At 35.8% G+C, this 24,228-nt stretch overlaps 1 protein-coding gene across 1 annotated transcript in view; it reads left to right on the top strand.

The window, feature by feature from the left end:
• Positions 1–24,228, top strand: part of LOC118519673 (ovostatin homolog 2-like) — a 76,269-nt gene that overhangs the window by 5,805 nt on the left and 46,236 nt on the right. The window contains exons 2-5 of the mRNA XM_078074155.1: positions 10,039–10,048; positions 21,359–21,542; positions 22,054–22,210; positions 23,862–23,914. Of these exons, the coding sequence (XP_077930281.1) occupies positions 10,039–10,048; positions 21,359–21,542; positions 22,054–22,210; positions 23,862–23,914 (404 nt within the window). The remainder of the gene's footprint in view (positions 1–10,038; positions 10,049–21,358; positions 21,543–22,053; positions 22,211–23,861; positions 23,915–24,228) is intronic.

Here is a 24,228-nt window from a genome sequence, read left to right as displayed (position 1 = left end):
CTTGATAATTTCAAGTTTTTGTTTTTAAGTGTAAACCACTATAAAATAAAATTAAATCAGGATTATCCAAGGAAATCACAAAAGGCCTGTGTAAAGCATAGAACATTTTCTAGCAGAGATTAAACCACTGGGGAGTTTTGTTACGTAGAGGAAGGAGCACTTCTGGGTTCAGCATGTTACAGTGGTGGATTGCTATGTTAACAAGAGTCAAATAGGAGGACTTTAATATAACTCTAAGTGCCTTCAATCAACAAGAGTACTTTAAAGGAAGGTCCTAGAAACAACAGCTTTTTATAAATAATTATAATACCAGTCTTTGTGCTTAAACATGAGTGTCCTTTTTTTAAGCTTTTTTTTTTTATAATCCTTATTTACAATCATTGTAACATATTCACAATATAATACTTAGCTTATATGTAGTAAATCTAGGAGGATGCACTTTCTTCTAGATTTATCAGTTCTTTTAAGTTCGGTAAACAAAGTATTCTCACAGTAGTGTGAAATAATCAAATTTTGAGGCTGACAAACAAACTTGATTATTTTTATTATTCCTACCCTACTTCTTTGAGTAAAATAAAGGAATAAATGTGATATCTGGGGGCCTTTCCAGGACCCAAAAATTGATTATACATAAAAAGATCTCAACAGTTCTATTATTCCTGTTTGGGGACCTAAATTTGAGAAAGGCAAAATTGACTATTGCCAAAGGAAACAAGAGATAAATAGAATACTGTGTTTTAAAGACACATTTCAACAAGAAGCAAAGATGAATAGGAACATTTAGTATTTAAAAAAGGAATTTTGTTAAAATACATCAAGATCAAGTTTAACAGAATAGATTAACAGAATAGATTGGTAAACAAAAAGAGCATTTGTTATCTGGACACAGAAAAACAGTCATTTTACAGAAAAAGAAAAAAATTCTAATTTTGCTCATGTGTACCATTTATGCAAAAATTTGCAGTAAAGGATTTATTAATAAATTTCTATGTATGCATTTACACATATAAATATATATATATGTGTATATATACAAATAGAAGATAAATTTAACTAAAAATTAAATTTAACTTAAAATATAATTAACACAGTACATTAAATAAGACACACTCTGTATTATATTACCATATAACAATGTTACATTGGGGCACCTGGGTGGCTCAGTCAGTTAAGCATCTGCCTTTGGCTCAGGTCATGATCCTGGGGTCCTGGGATTGAACCCCACATCGGGGTCCCTGCTCAGTGAGGAGCCTGCTTCTCCCTCTGTCTCTGCCCCTCCCCCTGCTTGTGGTCTCTCTCTCTCTCTGTCAAATAAATAAAATCTTAAAAAAAAATGTTACATTGATAATACAGGGCAATATTAATATTATATTGAAATTGCCATCTTAATAATGTGTAAAAATATCCTTAATGAGAAGATAAATCATATTATCTTGTATACAAAATCATGCTTCTCTGTAAGCATTGAACCAAAAATGTTTAATCACTTAGATTAATTACCATATTCAACCACATTGATAATTCTCTATATACAGGTAGCCTCTATAATTTAGTGCATGCAGAACCAGTAATTTTCTCAACTTGCATTGCTTTGACTCATACAGACTTACAGATTTTCATATTTAAAGAAAAAGATATTCTATGTAAGTAAAAAGAATTTATTATAATATAGTGTACTAGATACAGAGATTTTGCTTGGCTCTTCTGGGATCATTTTTCTGAGCTTCTCAAGTTTTTACTCTCCACATAATGAGCTAATAAAACTAGATCTAAAAAATATGGAAAATCTGTATTGTGTGACTTTTTAAAAAGATTCATTTATTTATTTTAGAAAGAGAGAGCATTAGAGAGAGGGGAAGAGGGAGAGAGAGAGAGAATCTCAAGCAGACTCCATGCTTAGTGCAGAGCCTGACTCAGGGCTTGATCTCAAGACCCTGAGATCACGACCTGAGCCAAAACCAAGAGTCTGACACTGAACCGACTGTGCCACCCAGGAGCCCCAAAATCTTTATTGTGTGACTTCTGTGATCAGTTGTGATTAGAAGTCCTGGTTTCACTCTGATAATGATGGCTTTGCAATTCACAACTTTATACAGAAAGTACTACCTAGAGTTATCTCTAGGAATGACAGTATTCAATACCAGTTGAGTCTTCGTGGCACATCTGGTTCAACAAAATATCTTTAATTTGTTCACTTACACACTTTTTTTTTTTTACTTCACTGATGTACCAGCATTCTTCACTATCAAAATATTGAAGCTAAAAGTAGTTCACTTCTTCATCTCCATATAAAAATAACTCATTATGGGGGCGACTGGGCCACTCAGTCGTTAAGCGTCTGCCTTCCTCTCAGGTCATGATCCCAGAGTTCTGGGATCAAGCCCCGTGTCAGGCTCCCTGTTCAGTGGGGAGCCTGCCTCTCCCACTCCCCCTACTTGTGTTCCCTCTCTCGCTGTGTCTCTATCAAATAAATGAATAAAATCTCTTAAAAAAATAATAAAATAACTCATTATGGATCTTCCAGGATAAATTAATCCTAAAATAGTTGCTAAGTGAACTAATTATGATAACTTGAATATATTTATTTGCCTAAACTTAATATATTATTTTGGCAAAATTTATATTGAATTATTCATCCTAAACATAATCTCACAGGATTATTTTCTTCTTGGGGTTACTTCTGGAACATGCTAGTAAAACTATGGTATAGACTGACAGTCTTATAGGTACATCAAAAAATAAACCCAGCAGAATGAGTTTTAGCCTAAATGCTTCATGTTCTTCATTTAGATACTTAGGATAGGATTGATCACCCCCAGATGTATTTCATCTTGTTGACTTGGGCTGGAGAACACACAGAATTGAATATATGGGAAATTTTTCATTCAAATTGATTAGAACATTTATTAAGCCAATACTGTGTTTAGAGATCTGTACTTCAGTTTTATAATGGGAATTGCAACAGTAACAAGAAAATTCTATAACTGCAATAATAAAGAACTCAATGGCTCATGTTTTTAAGCCAACATGAGCTAGGATCATGTATTCATTTTTGTTCTCCAAGTCTTTTGGTAAGTCCATGGAACATATCTGATACTCTACAGTATTTTTTAATTTAGAATAATCTGACAAGAATAGGGGAGGTACAAATTCTTATGGTCAAAGCATGGTGTATAGTCCACTGAGATTTATAGATATTAGTGTTCTTAAACCCTAATAAACCCTGCCAAAAAGTACTTTTTTCAGTAAAATTTTGACCTAAAATAATGGATTTATATTTTAAATCCAGATACATTATGAAAATATATTAAAACTCAAAAGAAAAATTATGAGTTTGGACCTTTTATAAGTCCCACTTGATGACATATCAAAAATATTTTAAGAGAAACTTCCAGGGAATCTGCTTACTATAGAAGTACATAAAAACTAATTTTTATAGCCTTAAGATAAATATAACTGTTACTATTGGTTTAATAACCTAAAAGAATCTGACTGGCTAAGCTTGACCAATATTTGATATGAATATTAGCTATATACCACCCAGGCACAAACTTCACAAATTTATATCTTTAGCTCCCATCCCTCCCCTGCACTCCAGACCAATTTATCCATTTGTCTACTTGACGTTCCCACATGATGTCTGAGGGGAAAAAAAAGTGTTCATATTTTATACACAACACATGTAAAGTAGAACTCTTAATTCTCTACTCATTCATATTCCACTTCAGAAATTGGTTTTAAGTAGTTATTCAGTAGCACTAGCTAAAATAAAGGATTCATTCTTTATTCCTCATGTTCTTTTATTCTTCACAGCAAGTTAAGGTTCTTTCCCTCTCATAACATATTCCAAATATCTCCTCTCTTCTCCATCTTCCCAACTACCATGCCAGCACAAAGCTACATTACCTCTCTTCGTATCTCTCCAATAACATCCTTAATGGTTTACCTGCTTCCATTTCTGGATCCCTAAAACCTATTCTCATCAAAGAAGCTGAAGTAATTATTTTTAAAAAATCAGACTCACAATCATTACTTGAATGATATTCTACCATAATATATTTATATACTATACTATAATTATATACCATAATTCATTCATTAAAAAATATTTATTGAGCAATTACCATACACTACAAGTTTCAGTTTAAGGCACTGAAAATACAGTACAAAAGAAGACATAGTTTTTAAGTCTCTGCCCTCATTAAGGTTGCATTTAAGTAGGAGACAGCAAATACTGAATCATCAATTTCAAATGCAATACAATATGAAGGAGAAATCATAAGTGGTGCCATGGGTAAAAAAAAAAAAAGTGATGGTGAATTATGATAGTTTGAAGATTTTGTTTCCTAATATATTATCTTATACCTGTGGTCTAGTATAGAGGTTTTCCAAGAAATGAAAAATAAAAGCATCTTCATTATAGAGCATAGCATGGGAAAAAGACCTTTCCATTTGAGGAACTGAAAGAAGTCCACCAGATTTTAAGTGCAGCAAACATTTTTTGAAAATACATTTGCTTTTTTTGCAGACTTTTGTTGAGCTCAGACTTTGTTATTGTAAATTAGGGCTTGAAAAATAAAAACAAGTTCTAACTAGAAAATGTGCATTATTCTAAAGTTATGTAAATGAAATCTGTATAAAGCAAAGAGTGCCAGTTCTCCACATCTTCCAAGAAACAGACAACCTTTGTTTAGAGTCTTGACCTCCATCAGTTACACTAGCTCCGTGCAAGGTCAGCTCCTCTTGCCAGGCACCTCAAGCCTCAGGGTTATTCTTGATAATATTCATAAGTAGACTAAAGTCCGTAGTCCTAGATACTGTAATACAGAGGAAAGTGAATGTGATTTGACTTAAATATTAAAAGAGGAAGTATTTTTGTCTACTTTTGGTAACATTTTTTGTTCAATTGTATATTGCAAAGGCATTATCAAGACTGTATTCTTACAGATACAATGAGGCAAAAACTAGTTGGTTCAAATTATTAGCTTGTTTTAGCCATGGACCAATTGTCTAAGAAGTAAGATTTCAAAGACATGGATAGAATGGGATCTAAAATATAGGTGGAAGAAGAATTTACCTTAAATGAAGGAGGGACATTTAATCTTCTGACATAAAAAAAAAAAGGAGTTGAGGAAAAATGGATTCAAATGTATTTGAAAGTTTGTGAGAGATGTGGAATGAAATCATATGTGATGTTCTCAATTTTATTGATGCAATAAGATAGAACTTTGAAAAATTAGAAGAATTCACAGGTAATACTGAGTGACTGGCCTGGCTGGACCATCACCAGTTTTGCTCTACAAAGGATTAACTTGTGTAGTTGTATTATTTCTTCAAAATGAGACCATGATTAAAAAGAAAAGCACACTTATTCTTGGTCAGGGCTATCTAGAAAAATAAGGATTTCACAATTTAAAAAATGCTCCATTTCTTTTGTTGGATGCAGGATAATAGATTGGTAGCTTCTCTCTTTACTTCTTTGTAATACTTTAAAGATATCACAGGTCAATAGACAAAAGAAAAAAAAACATATACCATTCATATCTTTAAGAGGCTTTCAACAAAGAGTCATTCGTAACTCTAGAATATTTTCTAATCCCAAATAAATGCTTTCTTATTTATACAATCTTTAGTTTACAGAGAAAAATGCCTGGCTTTCTAAAAGCTCAGTTACCCGTGGATTTTTTTTTTTTTTTTTTTTTTTGGTCGCAGTGAAAGGGTTTGGTAAGGAAGAAATCTGCCCGTGTTTGCATTGGACTAGATTAATCAAATATTGTTGTACTGATTTGCACAATTCCAGACCAATTAGGCAGAGTCCAAGTCAAAGCAAGCAACCGATTCTCTTTCTTCCTTCCTGGAACGATGAAAATCACTGCCCTGGCACCAAGCAAATGACCACTTGCTCTCCTAAACAATCGATTCTATTTATTTCTTGAAATATCAATTAGTCTAACTTCAGAGATAGGATGTATAAGCATAGAAGGAACCAGAGAGATTGCTCAATCACCACCTTTGGCAAAAGCAGACTTGAGGCCAGGTCAAAGAGTTTTACTTTGCTTACACCCCATGTCTTACTTCCCCTTACATGTCCTAACATTTATTGAGTTTTTACTATGTAACAAAGGTTGTTCACTTTATCTTTAATAACACATTTAATCCTCAGAAGAACTTTGTAAGATTGGTACTGTTATTTTCCTTATTTTGCAAATGAAGATATCAGTTTCCAAGAGGTTTCAACATGCCCAATATCAATCTTTTTGTAAGTGAAAGAGCCTGGATTTGAACCCTGTCAGGCTCCACGGCCCACACTTTAAACATAATATATTCTACCTTTCTTAATACTAACAATATTGCCTAATGATTACTCACATGTGTAAGATTATACACAAATATTTTCACTACTATATAGTATGACTTAGTCACATTTTACATTTTATTTTTCAGTGTTAAGAACATAATTTAAACTATACTTAACTTTAACAAATATTGTATTTATAGGTTTAGACAATTGTGAATCCTTACCCCATGTCTACTCATCCCACTGATGCCTTTATGAAATGTAGCAAGCTGTTAACACTGAATCCATTACAAATATTATACCACAAAAGTAAGTGGCAATGTTTCTTTTTTTTTTAGGAATGAATTTTATTTTTTTTTAATTTTATCTTATTATGTTATGTTAGTCACCATACAATATATCATTTGTTTTTGGTGTACTGATCCACGATTCATTGTTTTCGTCTAACATCCAGTGCTCCATGCAATACATGCCCTCCTTAATACCCATCACCAGACCTACCCACCCCCTCACCCCCCTCCCCTCTAAAACCCTCAGTTTGTTTCTCAGAATCCTTAGTCTCTCATGGTTCATCTCTCCCTCCGATTTCCCCCCCTTCATTTTTCCCTTCCTTCTCCTAATGTCCTCCATGCTATTCCTTAAGTTCCACAAATAAGTGAAACCAAATAATGGACTTTCTCTGCTTGACTTGTTTCACTTAGTGTAATCTCCTCCAGTCCCATCCATGTTGATGTAAAAGTTGGGTATTCATCTTTTCTGATAGCTGAGTAATATTCCATTGTATATATGGACCACATCGTCTTTATCCATTCATCTGTTGAAGGGCATCTCGGCTCTTTCCACAGTTTGGCTATTGCGGACATTGCTGCTATGAACATTGGGTGCATATGGCCCTTCTTTTCACTACATCTGTGTCTTTTCAGCCACTTTGGAAAACAGTGTGGAGGTACCTCAAAAAATTAAATATAGAGCTACCCTATGACCCAGCAATTGCACTCCTGGGTATTTACCCCAAAGACGCAGCAATATTTCTTTAGAAATTTTATACTACAGCATTCTCTCCCTTTTCTAATCAGATAATACCAACAAATCTTAATTACAATGAATAAAGCATTTTTCCTCCGAGGCATAAACAAAACCCAGCTTCTTTCTTCCCTTTGCTTTTTAAAAGGATGATTTCCATTGCCAGGCATATAGCAGGTACTCAGTAAATATGATGAATTAATGAGTATAGAGAAAAGAACACATTCACGCACATCACGGAAATCTGAAATTTTTCCTGTGCAATTACAATCTGTAGAATTTTCTACCTAAATGGTAGTGAAAAATATATGTCTAAAACTGTCATTATTTGCAGACAATATTACCGTATACTTGGAAAACTCAAAGGAATCATTTAAAATATTCCTATAAAACAAGTCAGCAAAATGTAAAATGAATATTCAGAAATCAATGGTCTTCATGTGAAAAATAAAAGACCTCTTACGATACATAATAAAAGATACCATTTTAGTAGTAACAAAGAATAAAATAAAATAACTCAGAATAAACTTAATAGAATAAACAGAATAACTTATTAAAATATCCCTGAAGGAAACAAAAGAGACTTGACAGATAGAATAGACATGCAATGTATTAAATGGGAAAATTCAACATTTTATAAAAGCATCAATTCTCCCTAATTTAATGCAACTCCAATAAAACCAACAACAGATTTTCTTTTATCCTGGAAATAAGCTGACTCTAAAAAGGTTATGGTAAAAGAAGTCAAGAAAACTCTAAAAAGCAAAAGCACCAAAGTAGGCATGGGAATTAGAAAGAAGGCAAGCATGACCAGATATTAGAATAGATTAAAATTTTTGATCATGTAAATGGGTGCTTGTTTATGTTGCACAACTGGATAGTTAGACTGAAGGAATGGAAGAGAAAAACAAGAAGTAAACCAATGTATGCATGGAAATTTAGTACTTGATATAAACAACATCCAAAAAAGCAATGAGGTAATAAATGATATTTGAACAGCTAGTCATCTGGAAGTGGAAAAAGTTGGAACTGAACCTCACACTGTACATCAAAATAATTACCAAATTGATCAAAATGTAGATGTAAAGGAAAACCATAAAAAGTCTGAAAGACAATAGAGGGTAATTTCTTCCTTACTTTGGGTTAGTGACCTTTTTAAAGATAACTCATAAGGAATGGTGCAGAGGACCATAGGGGAAGGGAGGAAAAACTGAACGGGAAGAAATCAGAGAGGGAGACAAACCATGAGAGGCTCTGGACTCCTGGAAACAATTTGAGGGTTACAGAAGGGAGGGGAGTAGAGAGATGGGGTAACTGGGTGATGGGTATTAAGGAGGGCACGTGTGGTGATGAGCACTGGGTGTTATATGCAACTAATGAACCATTGAACACTACATCAAAAACATGATGTACTGTATGTTGGCTAATTGAACATAATAATAGAAAATATAAAAGAAAAATTAAGAAAAAGATAACATCCAGAAGCCAAAAGAGAAAAGATTTTAAAATTCATCTACATAAAAATAAAGGTGCCTGCATCATTTAAAGAAAAAAAGTCATAAGCAATGTCAATGACAAATGAAAACATCACAACACGAAGAGCTATTTTTCTTTGGGTATAGAGAGGTACCAGAAATGGAAACAAATCAGAACAGCAACCCAGTGGAAAAATAAACAAAAGGTTTTAACCAAAACTTAGCAAGTAAATAAATACACATGGCATTTAAGCATATGAAAAGATGCTCAATTTCACTCATCATAAAACAAATACAAGCCAAAACTACTACTTTCACCTATTGTTTTGGCACAGGTCTCAAAGTTGGGCTATACATTCTGTCGACAAGGCAGTTACCCCACAGGCCTCGCTCACTAGTGGTAGTGCAAAATGGTACAGCGCACAGGGAAGACAATTTACCAGTCTTTATTCCAATTGAAATTACATTAACTTTGACCTCACAATTCCACTTCTGGCAAAGTTTTCCAACAGATAAGACTTATCCACGTATATAAAAAAATTATATTAAAAGTTATTGTAGCACTGTTTCTAGGAGCAAAAGATTAATCTAAGGGTCCAGATAATTCTACCTCTGCTCTTGCAAAAGTCAATGATGGTGCACTCCATGTAAGATTTCTAAAACAGATTCGTAAGTGAAAAAAGAAAGAAGCAAACCGTGCATATAATATGCAAATATTATTGGTAGACCATTCTCCACAGGTCTCTATGCACATTTTGGGAATAGAGACTAATATTTTTTTTCTTCCAGACTATCTTTTCAAGGATACGTATACAGTGAACAGCCTTGGATAATACAGACCATGTCTCCCTCCAGAGCAGAAGGCAGATTCATTTGCTATCCAATATAATAAAAGTAAGGTCTCTTATTTTTAAAATAATTTATTTAATCTATTTTTAGTATTTAAAAAGAATGACCTTTGTCTGAAGCAAAGATCAGGTGGGTTTGTTTGCAGCCTACTGTAAAAGATCAAGGTTTGTTTTTGTTTTTTGTTTTTCTTTTAGAGATTTTATTTATTTATTTGACAGAGAGAGAGAGACAGAGCACAAGCAGGCTGAGTCTCAGGCAGAGGGAGAGGGAGAAACAGGATTCCCACTGAGCCGGGAGCCCGACACGGAGCTCAATCCCAGGACCCCAGGATCATGATCTGAGCTGAAGGCAGACACTTAATTGGCTGAGCCACCCAGGCACCCCAAGATCAAGGTTTCTTAAGGTTGGGACTGTTGAGCTGTGATTCACACTCACTACTTACGTAGCACCTCTCTGGGTCACTCCATGTTGTCCCAGTGGAACTGGGAGGGACCATGGAAACCAAAGTGAACATGTGATTTAAACTGCTTACCATAAATAATAAAGTTGCTTTGTTTCTACTCCAGGAGTCTAGTGTCTTCTGCTGGCATTCATGAAATAGATGGCTAACTTGTTAGTTTGAAAATAAGATAAAATCTCAGATTCTTCACAGTTTTCTGACACTTTTGAAGCATGAAAATGTGATACTGACAAAACATGCCCTTCTAGAAGAGAAAGAACAAGAGTTCCATGGGTCAAGCTAGGGAATATGAGAGAACTTCATAGGATCTGCTGGTGAATGCTCTCCCTCAAGTGGTAGGTGAGTAGAGAGAAGCAAAGGTACTCTACTGTCCTACCTGTTAATGAATGCTTAAAGGCTGAGTGGTTAAGAGGTAGAATTGCAACAAGTTGCCTGAATGGTACCTAAATTGCTTACTCTCCTACATGCAGCAGAAGTAAGGGATGTGTATTAGCCAGAGTTCTCCAAAGAAACAGAAACAATAGTATATATAATGATGATAGATGATTGACAGAGGATAGATAGATAGATAGATAGATAGATAGATAGATAGATAGATAGATAATAGAGATTTATTATGGGAATTGATTCATTTGATTATGGAGGCTAAGATATGTCACAATATGTTGTCTCCAACTGGCGGACCAGGAAAGCCAGTGATATAAATCGTTCTGAGTCCAAAAGCCTAAGAACCCAGAGCTCTGATGTCTGAGAACAGAATATGGATGCTCCAGCCCAAGAAGACAGAGAATTTGCCCTTACTCTGCCTTTTTATTCTGTTCTCGACTTCCATGGATTGGATGATGCCTGTCCACATTGGTCAAGGCAGATTTTCTTTACCCAGTCTACTGATTCAAATGCTGATGCATAAAATTTTCTGAAATAATGTGGCAAGAGTCATATATAAACATATTCTTTTAAATCTCACCATGGTCATCACAATGAGCTAGGTGTTCAGACCAGAAGGGTTACTCAAGGTAGTTTGATTGCTCAGATAGTCACAATGAAGTAGGTCAGATCCACTCAGCTAAGGTTATTTCATTTTATTATACTATCTCTTCACTTAGGAAGATAAGGAAAACAGACACAAGAAAATAAAGACGCAATGTCCCAGTGCTTCCCTTGTTTTTCGAAAAAGTGCCATCTTAATTGGTTTTATCAATCTAATTGATGATAGAAGGAGAAAGAACACCACCAATTCAGAGGAATTCAGAGACCTGCATTAGCTAACTTTTATCCCCTTTTATTCTGGGGAAGAAAGAGAAAATCATACCTTATCTCTCATGCCTAACATCCAGGTTCCAAATTCAAAACTTTTTTGACCCTAGAGTTTCATACCCTAACCTCTTCCAAGTTCCATTTATTGATGTACCATCCAGCCTACTCAAGTTAAAGTGTAACAGCAGTTCTGGGTAGGGAGTACATCTAATTGAGGCTTCTGATTTTTAGATAATAATAAAATTAAAAACCTGAAGACTCTTTGTCGGGATCCTCTTTGATCCTGCTTTCCTCTAGGCAGAAAACTTCCTAAAACCCATTTTTCTTTATTATTACGTTTGCATGGCCTGGAGTTGATCTTGCACTTCTCTTACCAATTATATCACCATGTTCTTGAAGAAAATAAACCATGTATTATTACTTTTTTTGTTTCTACCCAATCACAGACCTATTATTGATATGTGGTCATATCAAACACATTATGAATATTTTATGAAGCAATGACTTAATCTCTGTGTCAAATAGACAAGTTTAATTGGAGTCTAAATGTTTTGCTAAGGCCACGTTTCTACAAGGATGGTCACAGAAAGGATGGTGGTTCCAGTGAAGAGTCACATAACTATAAATACTACATTATATTATCATTCTTATACATTCTTCCTCCATCTCATCCACCCCTCACCTCAGCCTTTTTCTCTAGTAAAGAAAAGTGTTGTAGAACTGAAGGTATCTGAACCACCATACGGGTGGTAGCATTTGGTAAAGACTCCATTTGACATTGGTCTGTTAATTTATTTGTCTGTTTAGGTGGATTGACATTTAGGATTGGTAGTGGAGTCTACGGCCATACCACCCTGAACGCGCCCGATCTCGTCTGATCTCGGAAGCTAAGCAGGGTCAGGCCTGATTAGTACTTGGATGGGAGGATTGGTAGTGGATGCTTAGGCAAATGGAAGGATAAAAAACTGCCCTAAATGATCTTGGATAATCTTATCTTTGACCCTGTTGAATTTTGTTTGCAGAGTTGAAAAATATGTCTTTGTAAACCTAGTCACATCATAAATATTCACATGACCATTCATCATCCATCTGTTTTTCCCCATTACTTTTATTTTAATCACTCATCCACAGGTGGGTATTGTGTGATTAGAAATTTCTTGGCAACCTTAACAACCAATCAGTGATGCAGAAGATAAGCATCTGAGAATGAGAAGGGCGATTTCACTTGTCAAGCAGGTTGTTTTAGGAGGAAAAGGTGATTTCCTTTTCAATGGATTGCAACATCAGGAATTGAATAGTTTTATCTTCTAAAACATAACTAAGTGCCTATATATTACTGGTCTTGAGAAATACTCTTATTTGTAATGTTGACTTAAACATTTCATTCAGGTGAGCTAGAAGTACGGGATTTTCTCAGGAACTCTGAAATAGATTTTAAATTTCTGTCACTTAAAATGGACTATTATTAATTATGTAGCTAAGAAAATCAAGAAAATTTTTCTTGTTGTTTAAAGAATTTGTAAAACACATAATGTCAAAACATTTTAAGGCGTTGCCTCCGATTCACCTCAGTGGTGCTAGGGAAATAAATCAGTATTGCCCCATGCCTGATAAATATCACCCAGCTCAAGTAGCAGAGAAACTAGATCTTCACCAGGCTTTCTGGTACCATTGGCTACCTTCCTTCCCTTTGTTAATGATTTTCCTCCATAATTTTAGCAACCCATGATATTTAACATCATATATATGATGTAATGATTTCCAAATCTATATTCACATCTCCAACTTTTTCCAGAGCACCAGATTTATTATTTAAACTGTCTACTGGGGATCCCATCTTTTTTGCACTGTAGTTCCCTCATATTTAGTATATACCAAACTTAAATCATCACTAAATCTATATATTCATTTTGTCTTTCCTATCTTGTCTAATTGCAATGGCGCTCAACTGGAGTGTAAAAAATGTTTCTTGAGGAGATACTGCCATTGTTCAGTCCCTTACCTTTGTAACTCAGAATAGTCTTTGAGCAGACTTATATATGGCTCTCTGGCCACCATTTTATTCCTCTCTGTTTTCCATGGAGTACAGAGTCATTATATCCATTACCCTTCAAAATAACATTCAGTATCCTTAGCACAAGAAAAAGACTTCTCACAAGCCAACCACAACCTTTTTCAATCTCCTTATTGAATGTCATTCCATACCACATTGTTTCCTCCACCAATACTGAAACTATTATTTTTTAAATATACATAATATTTAATTAGAGTTCTATAATTTTCTTCAAAAAGCTGTTATTTCAGAAACAACAAATATTGGTGAAGTTGTGAAGAAAAAGGGATTCTCATTCACTGTTGGTGGGAATGCAAGCTGGAGCAGCCACTGTGGAAAATAGTATGGAGGCTCCTCAAAAAATTTAAAATACAATTACCATATGATCCAGTAATTCCACTACTGGATATTTACCCAAAGAAAACAAAAAACTAACTCGAAAAGATATATGTACCCTATGATTTTTGCAGCATTATTTATAATAGCCAAGATATGGAAAGCAGCCCCAAGTGTCCAACCATAGATGAATGGAAACAGAATGGAATATTACTCAGCCATAAAGGAGAATGAAATCTGGCCATTTGCAACAACATGAATGGATCTAGAGGGTATAATGCTAAGGCAAATAAGTCAGTCAGAGAAAGACAAATACCATATGATTTCACCCATATGTGGTATTTAAGAAACAAAACAAATGAACAAAGAAAAAAAAAGACACAAACAAAAAACCAGAATCTTTTTTTTTTGTAGTTTTTAATTTTATTATATTATGTTAGTCACCATACAATACATCATTAGTTTTTGATGTAGTGACCCACGATCCATTGTTTTCGTATAACACCCAGTGCTCCATGCAGTATGTGCCCTCCTTAATACCCATCACCGGGCTAACCAATCCCCCCTCCCCCCTCCCCTCTAGAACCCTGTTTGTTTCTCAGGTCCATAGTCTCTCATGGTTCATCTCTCCCTCCAATTCCCTCCCCCCATTTTTCCCTTCCTTCTCCTAATGTCCTCCATGTTATTCCTTATGTTCCACAAATAAGTGAAACCATATGATAATTGACTTTCTCTGCTTGACTTATTTCGCTTAGCGTAATCTCCTCCAGTCCCATCCATGTTGTTGTAAAAGTTGGGTATTCATCTTTTCTGATGGCTGAGTAATATTCCATTGTATATATGGACCACATCTTCTTTATCCATTCATCTGTTGAAGGGCATCTCGGCTCTTTGCACAGTTTGGCTATTGTGGACATTGCTGCTATGAACATTGGGGTGCATATGGCCCTTCTTTTCACTACATCTGTGTCTTTGGGGTAAATACCCAGTAGTTCAATTGTTGGGTCATAGGGTAGCTCTATTTTTAAATTTTTGAGGAACCTCCACACTGTTTTCCAAAGTGGCTGTACCAACTTGCATTCCCACCAACAGTGAGGGTTCCCCTTTCTCCACAACCTCTCCAACATCTGTTGTTTCTTTCCCTGTCCATTTTCGCCATTCTAACTGGTGTAAGGTGGTATCTCAGTGTGGTTTTGATTTGGATTTCCCTGATGGCTAATGATGATGAACATTTTTTCATGTGTCTGTTAGCCATTTGTATGTCTTCTTCAGAGAAGTGTCTGTTCATCTCTTCTGCCCACTTTCTGACTTGATTCTTTGTTTTTTGGGTGTTGAGTTTGAGAAGATCTTTATATATTTTGGATACCAGCCCTTTATCTGTAGTGTCATTTGCAAATATCTTCTCCCATTCTGTGGGTTGCCTCTTTGTTTTGTTGACTGTTTCCTTTGCAGTGCAGAAGCTTTTTATCTTGATGAAGTCCCAAAAGTTCATTTTTGCTTTTGTTTCACTAGCTTTTGGAGATGTATCTTGAAAGAAGTTGCTGTGGCTGATGTCAAAGAGGTTACTGCCTATGTTCTCCTCTAGGATTTGGATGGATTCCTGTCTCACATTGAGGTCTTTCATCCACTTTGAGTTTATCTTTGTGAGTGGTGTTAGAGAATGATCGAGTTTCATTCTTCTGCATGTGGCTGTCCAATTTTCCCAGCACCATTTATTGAAGAGACTGTCTTTTTTCCATTGCATGTTTTTTCCTGCTTTGTCAGAGATTATTTGACCATAGAGTTGAGGGTCCATATCTGGGTTCTCTATTCTGTTCCATTGATCTATATGTCTGTTTTTGTGCCAGTACCATGCTGTCTTGGTGATCACTGCTTTGTAATATAGCTTGAAATCGGGCAACGTGATGCCCCCAGCTTTGTTTTTCTTTTTCAACATCTCCTTGGAGATTCGGGGTCTTTTCTGATTCCATACAAATTTTAGGATTGTTTGTTCCAGCACTTTGAAAAATGTCATTGGAATTTTGATCGGGATGGCATTGAAGGTATAGATTGCTCTGGGTAGCATAGACATTTTAACAGTGTTTATTCTTCCGATCCATGAGCATGGAATATTTTTCCATCTTTTTGTGTCTTCTTCAACTTCTTTCATGAGTGTTCTGTAGTTCCTAGAGTATAGATCCTTTACCTCTTTGGTTAGGTTTATTCCGAGGTATCTTATGGTTTTTGGTGCTATTGTAAATGGAATTATTTCTTTAATTTCTCTTTCTACAGTTGCATTGTTAGTGTATAAGAAAGCAACTGATTTCTGTGCATTGATTTTGTATCCTGCCACATTACTGAATTGCTGGATGAGTTCTAGTAATTTGGGGGTGGAGTCTTTTGGGTTTTCCACATAAAGTATCATGTCATCTGCGAAAAGAGAGAGTTTGACTTCTTCTTTGCCAATTTGAATACCTTTTATTTCTTTTTGTTGTCTGATTGCTGTTGCTAGGACTTCTAGTACTATGTTGAACAACAATGGTGAGAGTAGGCACTTTGACATGTTCCTGATCTTAAGGGAAAGGCTCTCAGCTTTTCCCCATTGAGGATGATATTCGCTGTGGGTTTTTCATAGATGGATTTTATGAGCTTGAGGAATGTTCCCTCTATCCTTATACTCTGGAGAGTTTTAATCAGGAAAGGATGTTGTATTTTGTCAAATGCTTTTTCTGCATCAATTGAGAGGACCATATGGTTCTTCTGCCTCCTCTTATTAATGTGTTCTATCACATTGATTGATTTGCGAATGTTGAACCACCCTTGCATCCCAGGGATAAATCCCACTTGGTCGTGGTGGATGATCCTTTTAATGTATTGTTGGATCCTATTACCTAGGATTTTGTTGAGGATTTTGGAATCCATATTCATCAGGGATATCGGTCTGAAATTCTCCTCTTTGATGGGGTCTTTGCCTGGTTTGGGGCCTCATAGAATGAGTCTGGAAGTTTTCCTTCTGTTTCTATTTTTTGAAACAGCTTCAGTAGAATAGGTATTATGTCTTCTTTGAATGTTTGGTAGAATTCTCCAGGGAATTCATCAGGCCCTGGACTCTTGTTTTTTGGGAGGTTTTTGATCACTGCTTCAATCTCGTTACTGGTTATTGGCCTATTCAGGTTGTCAATTTCTTCCTGTTTCAGTCTTGGCAGCTTATAGGTTTCCAGGAAGGCCTCCATTTCATCCAGATTGCTCAGTTTATTGGCATATAGTTGTTGATAATAATTTCTAATAATTGTTTCTATTTCCTTGGTGTTAGTCGTGATCTCTCCCCTTTCATTCATAATTTTATTAATTTGGGTCCTTTCTCTTTTCTTTTGGATATGTCTGGCCAGGGGTTTATCAATCTTATTAATTCTTTCAAAGAACCAACTTCTAGTTTCGTTGATCTGATCTACTGTGTTTCTGGTTTCTAATTCGTTGATTTCTGCTCTAATTTTAATTATTTCTCTTCTAATGCGTGGCTTAGGCGTCATTTGTTGCTTTTTCTCTAGTTCTTTTAGGTGTAGAGTTAGTTGGTGAATTTGGGATTTTTCTGTTTTTTGAGTGAGGCTTGGATGGCTATGTATTTCCCCCTTAGGACTGCCTTTGCAGTATCCCATAGGTTTTGGACCGATGTGTTTTCATTCTCATTGATTTCCATGAATTGTTTAAGTTCTTCTTTGATTTCTTGGTTGACCCAAACATTCAAAAACCCAGAATCTTAAGTATAGAGAACAAACGTGCTTGCCAGAGAGGAGGTGGGTGAAGGGATGGGTGAAATAGGTGAAGGATTAAGAGTACACTTACCATGATGAGTACTGAGTAATGGATAGAATTGTTGAATCATTATATTATACACCTGAAACTAATAAAACACTGTATAGTAATTATACTTGAATTAAAAAAAAAAACTTTTTTAAAGCTGTTACGTCAGTAATAGTTTCTTTAATTTCTACTATACATGGCAAATTCATAATCATGTTAATATTTCCAACTCAAAGCCTTCTTATTAAATTCTTTTCTGACTTTCCAATTTATTGTTTTAATGTGATTCCATTGAGCATTGTTCACGGTTTCAATATAGAGTAGTCTTTCTATCACATGGCATTGCATTTTGTGCTTACACGTCCTGCAGAGTGGACAGTGAACTGTTCTAGGAAAAGAAGTGGGCTCGCTCATCTGTTTATCACCAGGATCTGGTTTAATACTAAGTACTCCCCAGCATACATTCCCATAGTGCCCTGTTGTTCTTTTCTGTGATACTTACCATGATTGTAATGAATTATTAGTTATTGAGCCTCTGCCTTTCCTAATGGAATGATAACTCCAAAACTTACATTCACCTCTTCATTCCTACCATCTACCACAATTCTGGCAGATAGTAGGTACTTAATAAATACATACTGAATGAAGTGAATAGAGCTATTCCCTTAGCAGTAAATACCAATAACTTAAACAGTATTGAATCTGTCAAATGATGATGTAATATCTGTTTTCCATAGCATATGCCTTTGCTCAGCAGAAACCTACTGAGAACTTAGAACATAGTATATTAATCCATGTCCTTTCATATTCTTACCTATGAACATAACCCTTTGATCTCATTCAATGTATGATTGTTAAAAGAACTTCTTCCCAGACTTACTGTCTGAGAGACTCTGAAAATTAATGACTTTTTCTGATACTGTATTTTCTTATCTCGTAAAAGAAGAATAAGTAGTACATTTAAAATTGTATTTTCTGAGGATTCAATGAGATACTGTCACTATCAGCCCCTAGTATCCTGCCTGCTACATACAGAGTGCTCAGGAAATACCCTCTCTTGTCTGTAGTTCCTCTCTTCCTTCATCCTCTCTCTCCCTCCTCCCTTCTCCCATGTCGTTCCCCCTTTCCCTCTCTTCCTTTCCTTTCTTTTCTTTCTTCCTTCTCTTCTTCTATCCTCCCTTCCTCCCTTTCTTCATTCCCTTCTCTACTAGAAGGTAAACTGCTTTAGAGAATTGAGTCTTACCCATCTTTTGATCTCTAGAACCTAGCACTATTGCCTATACATTGCAAGTACTCAATAGGTAAGGTTGGATTAATACCTGAAGTCTCTGGGACAAGAGCCCATTAACCTGAAGACCACTTTAATCAGATAAAATTATATTTGGGGAAAGCAATATTGTAAAAACATGTTAGTCCCGAAGATGAATTAAGACAGTTGGGTAAAATACACATTTTTGTTAGCAGTAAATTGCCTTGATTAAAGTTAAGATAAACAGAGTCATTTAATCAGCATGAAAGTTTTACATTTGGAAAAATGCAAATATTTTAGAGAAGTTTCAATCCTTTGGATTTATCAGCCCTGGGAATAAAGAATTAGTTGCTTTGATCTATAAACAATCTGCCTTGTGGCGGCTGTCTGCCTTGAATTGGTGAGTGAAAGCTGGTGAGCTTCAATTGTTCGGGAAGCTAGTGATTTATCTTATGAGTCTGGGGAGTGGAGTGGAGAGAGTGCTCTAATAATAAGCTTGAGGGGCTATCAGAGGTTAAGAATTTGGTCAAAAACAGAGATGAACAGTTTGAGTTTCCAGTGAAAAGAAATTAAATCATAAAACTGGCAGGACAGGTCGACAATTGAGGATTAACGCTGAAGCAGAGAATTCAAGAGATTTGACTTCTTATGCAGGAATAGAGAAAAGGCAGACAAAAACAAAAGTCCTACATAGAAATGAGGAATTGTACTGAGAGAGCAACATGGTCAGAGACTTTGTGAACACACTTCAGCAGTGGAATACGAAGCGTGGTCTCCAAGGAGCCCTTGCTCTCACATTCCTGAGGCCTCTTACTACCTCATCACAGCTCCTCATCTGTATAATTGCTATGGTTTTTCACTTTGTATTTGCCCTTGCCCTGTTGCCTGCCGGCCTATTTCTTTTAGAAATAAAGACTGAAACCAGTTCTCTCTTCTCGACACAATGTAACATTCTTCAAACCACATGTTCTAACTCCATCAATACTTGAAACAGAAAATATGTTATAAAAAAAAAAAGAAAAGAAAAGGGCACCTGGTGGCTCAGTCCGTTAAGTGTCTGCCTTCGGCTCAGGTCATGATCCCAGGGTCCTGGGATTGAGTTCCGCATCGGGCTCCCGGCTCAGTGGGGAGCCTGCTTTTCCCTCTGCCTCTGCCCCTTCCCTTCCCCCTGCTTGTGCTCTCTCTCTGTCAAATAAATAAATAAAATCTTAAAAAAAGAAAAAGAAAAAAAAGAAAAGAAGACAAGTGGGAAAATTAACACACTAGAGACACAGTCAAGACATCGTGAGTTTCTTTGGCATGGCTCATTTTCCTTTTAGAAATGTTTTGGAACCAAATTATGATAAAGCCCTTTTTTTGGGGGGGGGGCCTAGAAGTGATCAGTAGGTGTGTACACACACATATATTTATTACCTTTTCTTTAATTTTTTTTCTTATTGTATTTAGGGTAGAAAAGGATATTGAACATTGTAAAGAAAATCTTACTAAGAAATCGTAGTAAATGTTGACCACATATCAATATTTTAAATGTTGTATTCTGTATTAGAAATTTATAAAAAAAAATAACAACAGTCTCAATTATCTGTAAGATGAGCCTATATTGAGTTATCTATTTGCATCTGTGTTTTGACAACATCAGATATACTACTTTTCTCAGCAGCCTGAAAAATTTACCTTTTGGCAATTGGGATGATAACAGCTCTTCCGAGAGGGATTTTTCTTCCAAGTGCAAATTCCTGTCTATTACTGCTTTTGATACTGCGATCAGCCCTGGGAGGGAAATGCTAAATTAAACTAATAAACTCCCACGTGTCACAAAACTGCTTTCTTTGTTTTCTCTTTCTTCCAGCCCAACCTGTGCTGCTGATTCCAAAAACAGAGAGCAGCATTCAGTGAACTTGAGAAGGAAGTTGTATACAAAATGACAAGCACCACCACCACCACCCCTCCCCCACACCCCACCCCGCCAAGTAATGGGAGAGGCCATCTAAATGTGATTGGCGGGTCCTCTGTGACTTGTTCCAAAAAGTAGCTGATCCTTCATTGTGGGTTACTATAAAAGCAAAGAGGTACAGAGCGAGGCACAGTAGAAGGAAGAAAAGAAAGTGGATAGTTGGGGCAGCTAATATATACTAAGAAAGAAAGAGAGAGATTGAGTATTTACTTTAAGTCTTTATTGTTCAGACACCAGGATAAAATGGTGCCCATCATTTTTCTGAGCACCTTTTGGCTTCATTTTGCTGTTTCTGTGGCCTCAGAACCGTAAGGAAATGTTATACCCTTTATTCTTACTATAGTACTAGCCAAGTGACCTTATTAAATATGTTCTGTGTTAAAATTTGATTGTATTTCACCATTTCAACTTCTGAGACTGAGTGCTGGTTTGCCTTATGAATTTTAAACAAGTGTATGAAGGGAATGGACATATTTTTCTTAAGATAACTCTCTGCATACTCAAGATTATTTTAATACAATGAAAAATGTTTTAGAAATATTTCAATAAGCTAAAATTGTTTCTTATGCATGTTTTGCATTTCTGCTACACTTGTTTAAAGTGTTGATCACTTTCTTTGCATAGAAAGTATATCCTATGGGTCTCCTCCGTGATGCAGAGTCATTCTGCCGAAAAGGCTTGTCTCCACCTTTCAAACCTTAATGAATCCATATCCTTGAGTGTCGTCTTAGAATATGATGGATACAATACCACGATTTTTGATCAGTCTGTGGAAGAGGATAACTTCTATGCTTGTGCAGATTTCCAGGTGAGGCACTGGATTTGCCCTTTCAGTGCTTCTGTTGGGGTGATGAAATTATTACATAAAAATCATTTTAAGAGAGATAACAAATCTTGATTTGGGATGAATTGTGGAAACTAGGGAGTAGAACTAGAGAATTCCTGAGAGGAACCCATGCCACAAAACTTGTGAAATATTGCCATTTTTCTTTCACAGGGAGTTATAATAAAATGCAATCACTGCTTTTTAAACAGAACCATTTAACAATATGAGGAAAGAGAATCCAGGTAAAGAGAAGCAAGACTGGGACTCAGGGCAAGGAAAAAAGAAAATAGAAGGCTAGCAGACATAAAAATAAGTTTATTAGAAACTGTCCTCACGCTCAATAAAGGAATTGTAAAAAGTGGTCTCCACACCTCCTGTTAAGAAACAATGTGCTCTCTGGAGGCTCTTAGCTTAAGAAACCAAATTAAGACATTGTTTACCAGCTTAATGTCTAAAAACTGTTTTCCCATTCTCTGCTCTTTAACATAAACAGGTTTCTCAGAAGTCCTCTGAGCAGTTGGCTTTTGTGACATTGTTGGCTAAAGGAGAGACGCTTAAAATCTTCGAGAGGAGATCTGTAGCACTCACTTCAGAGGAGACCGTAACTTTTATGCAGACAGATAAACCCATCTACAAACCTGGCGAGAATAGTAAGTCAATGTGCATGTTTCCTTTGTATCACTGGCCTCAGGAACACAGTCTTCAAATTTAAAGCAATCCAAACACGTAAATGTCAGTCTTAAGTTTAAAACGTTATGGGATCGTGGATTTCTACTGGTTGTCCAGATCAGTTAGGAAACAGTGCCTTCCAACTCCATTAATTGAATGCTTGGCTTCTTACACAATTGTGTAAGACTGTTGAATCACAGACCTGTACCTCTGAAACAAATAATACATTATATGTTAAAAAAAAAAAAAAAGAAGATAGTAGGAAGGGAGAAATGAAGGGGGCAAAATCGGTGGGGGAGACGAACCATGAAAGACTATGGACTCCGAGAAACGGACTGAGGGTTATAGAGGGGAGGGGGGTGGGAGGATGGGTTAGCCTGGTGATGGGTATTAAAGAGGGCACGTACTGGATGGAGCACTGGGTGTTATATGCAAACAATGAATCATGGAACACTACATCAAAAACTAATGGTGTAATGTATGGTGATTAACATAACATAATAAAAAAAATTGAATGCTTGGCTTCTTAAACTCGTGCATGCCACTTTCACGTTTTAAAAATTCTAGTGACAGACTTCCATAATATAATGACTATGAGCAAACCATTATTTGGTTTCACTTGTTGCCCCATAATTTACCAAATGGGCAAGCTAATTAAACCTCTGTTTAGACTCATTTTTTTTTCCTCTGTAGAATAGAGATACTAAAAATTATTCACTTGCAGAAATATTGTGAGAGTAAAATAAGATAGTCAATGTAAAATAGTACCTAGCACCCAGTAAAGACTTTGCAAATGATATTATTATTATTATTATTATTCATACCAGTAGAAATAATCACAAATCTGATAACCTAAGCAGAGCAGAGTCCTTCTAATTTTCTTTATTATTGTGTTAAATAAAAGGTAGCGGAAAGAACACCAAACTAGGATTCTGAAGGATGTGGTCATTGTTTTGGCTCTGTTGATAAATTATTGGGTTTTGCCAAGTAAATTCAGCTCTTTGAGATTTTCAGTTTTCTCATTTATAAATTTAGGGGGTTGGATGACAGCATCTATATATTTTCTTCTAATGTTATATATTTGTATGATTTACTTAAAAGAATTAAAACAGAATTCATATAGTGAGATGTTTTGCTGCGTTATATTCTCTCGACTTGTTAAAAGCTGTGATGACAGCTATGTATACAAAGGTAGTTAAAATGGTCTTTCTGGAATTCTACTAAAATTAATTTAATGTTTGCTAACATTAATATATTTTTCCAGGAAAATTGTAGGAGGAGTATAACTCCTACTATACATATTTCACACTTGTCTTTCTATGATTAATTCCGGCACCAATTTTTAAGGTATCCCTGTGGGCATTTAGGGTAGAAGTTTCTGGTGGTGGCAGCAGCTACTGTCAGCTTTAGTAATAACAGAGCAATCGGCAACAGAGGAATTACAAATGTGTAAGAAGAGATCTTTCCAAATAGAACCCAACTTTCAAAGGGTCAAGTGAGAGCTAGGGGCGAAGGGAGTATAGCATTCTGTAATAGCAAGACAATTAATTTCTATATCTATTTACAAGCAACCATAACCTGGGAGAGGAATAACAAGAAAAAATATTGTCCCCTCTTCCTCTTCTCTTTTAGTACAAATTCGCATTGTGACACTGGATACCAAGTTCAGACCTGTTGAGGATTTGGTGAGTTCAATACTTTCTAATGGTACAATTAAATCAAAGCAAATTAAACAAATCCATTGCTGTATAAAGTGTCATCAAGGAAGCTTTCTATAAGTACGGAAATCAGTTCTGACATGGAATACTATACAGGCATAGTTTCAAAGCTGACCCCCAAATTGAAAACTTCCCTTTATAGTGAGTTAATTATACTTCTTTAGGTCTTCTCATCATATAAGGGGGAATAATGGGTTGCATGGAACCAGCTTTCGACTTCCCTGATGAGGTTCAGGAGCTCCTTCGTGTTTGGGGTTTTCTTGGCATGCTTAGCTATAAAA

Source organism: Halichoerus grypus, chromosome 6 (assembly GCF_964656455.1).
Source record: "Halichoerus grypus chromosome 6, mHalGry1.hap1.1, whole genome shotgun sequence".
Taxonomy (NCBI): domain Eukaryota; kingdom Metazoa; phylum Chordata; class Mammalia; order Carnivora; family Phocidae; genus Halichoerus; species Halichoerus grypus.
Note: the sequence above shows the minus strand (reverse complement) of the source record. Positions and strands in the feature narration are given on the sequence as shown.